General features: G+C 31.6%; 1 protein-coding gene across 4 annotated transcripts; it reads right to left on the bottom strand.

Annotated features, from left to right (window-relative positions):
• On the bottom strand, window positions 1-5,564 carry LOC118040403 (cuscuta receptor 1-like). Of its 4 annotated transcripts, XM_073406192.1 has the most exons (7): window positions 5,351-5,564; window positions 5,093-5,239; window positions 4,869-5,009; window positions 3,465-3,614; window positions 2,733-2,882; window positions 1,998-2,147; window positions 1-1,905 (listed from the first exon to the last, which is right to left on the bottom strand). In XM_073406192.1, exons 3-7 carry the CDS (start codon window positions 4,924-4,926, stop codon window positions 149-151), a joined length of 2,265 nt encoding a protein of 754 aa, XP_073262293.1. In that variant the 5' UTR covers window positions 4,927-5,009; window positions 5,093-5,239; window positions 5,351-5,564; the 3' UTR covers window positions 1-148. The 4 variants fall into 4 exon arrangements, with proteins under 4 accessions (XP_073262293.1, XP_073262295.1, XP_073262294.1 ...); XM_073406194.1 differs by lacking the exon at window positions 3,465-3,614; XM_073406193.1 differs by lacking the exon at window positions 5,351-5,564 and having other exon boundaries at window positions 5,093-5,342.
• Window positions 5,565-5,810: the final 246 nt, after the last annotated feature.

Genomic DNA, 5,810 nt, shown 5'->3' with positions numbered 1-5,810 from the left:
TAATTGAAAAGCTCTCGTTGTATATAAACCCTCAAAACTGAATGGAACTGTATAAATTAATATAACATCACTTGAGCATGCCTTTAAACTTGTTTAAATCTTAAAACTAGAATACACAATGATGCACCAAGTTTTGGTACCATTAAGGCTATGAAAACCCAAACTTGGATAAAATGGAAAGATTATCAACTAGAAAATAATAGCAATTGTTGATGCTCATCTCGATAAAGTGAAACCAAGCTCGTCGCCAATATGGATTTATATATAGAACTACACCTATCACCAGTAGCACCATGATGTATGCAACCCCAAAGGTCACATAGAAAACCTCCATATCCATGAAGCCACCATTATCTTCATTGTTCGTTGAAGTTAGTGTTGGTAATGGTGGCATAGCCGCACCACATATTTTGGGTAGCGGTTCTCCACAAAGAAAAGGATTGTCCTTGTAGCAGCTCTCCTCAAACGTGGCAAACTGTGCAACTCTCGCAGGAGTCTTACCAGATAAATTATTATGAGCCACACTAAAAACTTCTAGAGAAAATAGTTCAATAAGTCGAGGTGGGATTTCTCCATCCAGTTTGTTGTAGGAAAGATCCAAGCTCTCTATTTCCTTTAAGTTTGAAAATGTTGGTGGAATTGCTCCGGTCAAACTGTTGTGTGAAAGGTTCAATGCCTTGATCATACTGAGGTTTCCAATTTCAAGAGGAATCTCTCCTGTGAAATTGTTGCATGAGAGATCAATTCCTTTGAAGTACCAGATAATGTTGCCTCTATAAGAAAGGGATACATTCTTCGTTGTAAACTCGAAGGATTGTTGTGATATGGCCAGTAAATCAAAGTAAGTGCTTTCTACTGGGAAATTATGAGTAGATATAGTCCAAGAGGAGATGTTACCAGAAAGGTGGTTGTGAGAAAGATCAATCAGGATTAACTGGTCCAACTTGGATAATTGAATTGGGATTTCACCTTTAAGATTGTTATAACTCAAGAGTAAAAATCTCAAGTTAGATAGCCTATCAATCCATTCTGGAATTGTACCAGTTAAATTATTATGGGAAAGATCTAATGCGAACATCTCAGAGAAGTCATAAAATGCCATTGCGATCGGCCCTTGCAACTTATTTCTAGACAAATAAACATATCTCAAATCTGAAGAAGTGCCAAATCTAGGTGGTAAATGACCAGAGAAATTGTTCCCTGATAGGTCCAAGAATTCAAGAGAAGACATATTCCCTATCCATCCAGGGATCTGCCCTTGCAAACTGTTATTTGACAGGTCGAACGCTTGCAGCGAGCTAATGTTACCCAACGAGAAAGGAATGCTTCCATTGAAACCATTATCAGACATAAATAAAACTTGTAACCCTGGCAAACGATCTCCGATTTCTGAAGGGATTTGGCCTTGGAAGTGATTCATGGATATACTCAGGAATGAAAAATTCACATGAGAATTCTTTGGCAACAAGAATGGACCCGAAAGAGAACAATTTTCTAAATAAAGTTCTTGTAGGTATGTGTTGTTCTCAATCAACCAATTTGGAAACTCTCCCTTTATTTGGTTGTTTGTAAGATCCAAAGACTGGATGTTGAACTGATGGTAAAGGAACTTGGGTAATGCTCCTACACCTTGTCCATTACTGCTCAAATAAAGGGACTCTAACTGGAACTTTGGGCTTAGATTATGATCATCTTCTTCTGTGAATATTTCATTATCTGAACCATAAAAAGACTTGAGTTTTGAAAGGTTGTATAATGGGCTCAATGATACCGGGATCTTCAACTGATTGGAAGAGAGAGAGAGTTGTTGTAGGGAAGTCAAATTTGTTAGACATGAAGGCAAGACACCACTAAGATCATTGTCACCCATATGTAGCTCTTGGAGATGATTTAAGTCACATAGGCCTGGTCACATTATAATTTAGAGAAAATTAAAACTTTGTGTGTCTGATGAAAAATACATAACCTAGAGAGAGAATAAAAGTGATCAACCTTACCTTGGGTTGTAGGTATTCGGCCATTTAAATTACAACTCTGCAACATTAAAGTTTTAAGAGAGGTCATCGTTCGAATGGCTTGGAAGATGCTATTATTGAGAGTAGTGGAACTTAAATCCAAGTATTCCAAGTTCTTGAGATCAAGGAAGCCTATCACGATCAATTAAACAAGAAATTATATTAGTGTAGAAGGAATTAAAATTAGAAATAACTCATTATGTATCAATCATGGCTAAAAAAACAAAAAAAAAACATCATGTAAGTGTAGAAACTTTATTGTCCAATTAATATAAGGTTTTTTTATATGTCTGACCCAAAAATAAAAATGCACCATTGTTAATTTATTCTCCTCCTAAAAATAGCACTCTATATATATGAAGTTATATTGTTTTTTATGCTATCATTTTAATTACATTACACTGAAATGGTGTTGAGAGAGGGACAATATTAAAGTGAAATATTATTCATATTAAATGGATGGTAGAATTTTAAAATAATAAATATTTCAATTGAGTTAATTTCTAAATTTGAGATTTAATTGTCTCTCCAAGACTTGTTTAGTAGGTTGCAAAAACATAAAAGAGAAATTCTATGCATATATAGCTCTTCAAGATGATTTAAGTTACATAAGCTTAATCACATTATAATTTAAAAAAAAATAAAACTTTGAGTGTCTAATAGAAAATATATAATCTAGAGGGAGAGAGAGAGTAAGAGTCATCAACCTAACATTACCTTGGGTTGTAGGTAATTGGCCATTTAAATTACAACTCCGCAACATTAAAGTTTTAAGAGAGGTCATCGTTCTGATGGTTTGGAAGATGCTATTATTGAGAGTACTGTAACTCAAATCCAAGTATTCCAAGTTCTTGAGATCAAGGAAGCCTGCCACGATCAATTAAACAAGAAATTATATTAGCGTAGAAGGAATTAAAATTAGAAATAACTCATTACTTATCGATCATGGCTAGAGAAACGAAAAACATCAACTAAGTGTAGAAATTGTATTGTCCAATTAATAGAAGGTTTTTTTTATACGTTTGACCCAAAAATAGAAATACACCATTGTTAATTTATTCTCCTCCTAAAAATAGCACTCTCTATATATGAAGTTATATTGTTTCTTATGCTATCATTTTAATTACATTACACTGAAATGGTGTTGAGAGAGGGGCAATATTAAAGTGAAATATTATTCATATTAAATGGATTGTAGAATTTTAAAATAATAAAGATTTCAATTGAGTTAATTTCTAAATTTGAGATTTAATTGTCTCCCCAAGACTTGTTTAGTAGGTTGCAAAAACATAAAAGAGAAATTCTATGCATATATAGCTCTTCAAGATGATTTAATTTACATAAGCTTAATCACATTATAATTTAAAAAAAAATAAAACTTTGAGTGTCTAATAGAAAATATATAACCTAGAGGGAGAGAGAGAGTAAGAGTCATCAACCTAACATTACCTTGGTTTGTAGGTAATTGGCCATTTAAATTACAACTCCGCAACATTAAAGTTTTAAGAGAGGTCATCGTTCTGATGGTTTGGAAGATGCTATTATTGAGAGTATTGTAACTCAAATCCAAGTATTCCAAGTTCTTGAGATCAAGGAAGCCTGCCACGATCAATTAAACAAGAAATTTTATTAGCGTAGAAGGAATTAAAATTAGAAATAACTCATTACTTATCGATCATGGCTAGAGAAACGAAAAACATCAACTAAGTGTAGAAATTGTATTGTCCAATTAATAGAAGGTTTTTTTATACGTTTGACCCAAAAATAGAAATACACCATTGTTAATTTATTCTCCTCCTAAAAATAGCACTCTCTATATATGAAGTTATATTGTTTCTTATGCTATCATTTTAATTACATTACACTGAAATGGTGTTGAGAGAGGGGCAATATTAAAGTGAAATATTATTCATATTAAATGGATTGTAGAATTTTAAAATAATAAAGATTTCAATTGAGTTAATTTCTAAATTTGAGATTTAATTGTCTCTCCAAGACTTGTTTAGTAGGTTGCAAAAACATAAAAGAGAAATTCTATGCATATATAGCTCTTCAAGATGATTTAAGTTACATAAGCTTAATCACATTATAATTTAAAAAAAATAAAACTTTGAGTGTCTAATAGAAAATATATAACCTAGAGGGAGAGAGAGAGTAAGAGTCATCAACCTAACATTACCTTGGGTTGTAGGTAATTGGCCATTTAAATTACAACTCCGCAACATTAAAGTTTTAAGAGAGGTCATCGTTCTGATGGTTTGGAAGATGCTATTTATTGAGAGTACTGTAACTCAAATCCAAGTATTCCAAGTTCTTGAGATCAAGGAAGCCTGCCACGATCAATTAAACAAGAAATTATATTAGCGTAGAAGGAATTAAAATTAGAAATAACTCATTACTTATCGATCATGGCTAGAGAAACGAAAAACATCAACTAAGTGTAGAAATTGTATTGTCCAATTAATAGAAGGTTTTTTTTATATGTCTGACCCAAAAATAGAAATACACCATTGTTAATTTATTCTCCTCCTAAAAATAGCACTCTCTATATATGAAGTTATATTGTTTTTTAAGTTATCATTTTAATTACATTACATTGAAATGGTGTTGAGAGAGGGGCAAGATTAAAGTGAAATATTATTCATATTAAATGGATGGTAGAATTTTAAAATAATAAAGATTTTACTTGAGTTAATTTCAAATTTTGAGATTTAATTGTCTCTCCAAGACTTGTTTAGTAGTTTGCTAAAACATTAAAGAGAAAATCTATACAAACACCTAATTGTAACAGGTATATAGAGAAATAAAATGATCAATGAGAAGTAATAGTGGAGTTGAAATTTGTTAATTTACCTCCAGAAGGTACAGTGCTGCCGAGAGCATATAATGATAGATTTTTTAGAGAAGACATTGCTCCAAGGCTTTGAAGGGACTGTTCATCTAGAGAACACCGGTCTAGATACAAACTTTCCAATAAGCTTAAATTTTGCAACTCTGTTTGTTTAAAAGTAGCAAATTTAATTTTTGAATTAATCCCAAATATATAAACATCACTATATGTAAAATATATAACTTACCGTCACCTAATATTCTGCCTTTAAAATCATTGTTGCTCAGATAAAGTGTCGTGAGGTTTGGGAATGCTCCTAATGATTGCAGTAACTGGAAGCTACTTCCATAGGTTGTGATATTTTCTAGGGATAGAGTACTTAAGTTGCTTAGACCTGCAAGTTAGTTAGGGAAGAAACATACAAAAGCAAAGATAATTAATATTGTTGGATGGGCTCATCATCATGACGCTAACAAGTAAGTAATGTAAATGTGTTACTAATTACCTTTTGAGGCTACCAATTTGTTAATGTTGTTGCCGCCCAAATACAAGGTCTCCAAGCTGCTCAGAGATTCTTGATATTTATATAAAAAAATAGTTAATTAATTCTTACAACATAAAAATTGTGTTTTTTAAAATTAATTTTAATAGATATTTGTATTAATTAAATTGAATATTTATAAAAATAATAGTATATAAAAAAAAACTAACCTTCCAAATCTATTGACCCTCCAGTCTATTATAATCTAAATATAATAATTTAAGAGACGAAAATCCCTTCATAGATGATAAAATTCTGTTATTGAAGCTATTATATCCCAAGTCAAGGATCTCCAAGCTCAATCTTGATAGTTCATAACCACCTATATAAAATAAAATAAAAATAAAATTAAGACTTCATGTAAAGAATAAAAAATATATTATTGGAGTAATTTAATTATGATTGATCAAGAGGCAAGTAATTG

Source organism: Populus alba, chromosome 18 (assembly GCF_005239225.2).
Source record: "Populus alba chromosome 18, ASM523922v2, whole genome shotgun sequence".
NCBI lineage: Eukaryota > Viridiplantae > Streptophyta > Magnoliopsida > Malpighiales > Salicaceae > Populus > Populus alba.
This window is presented reverse-complemented; position numbering and strand designations above follow the sequence as displayed.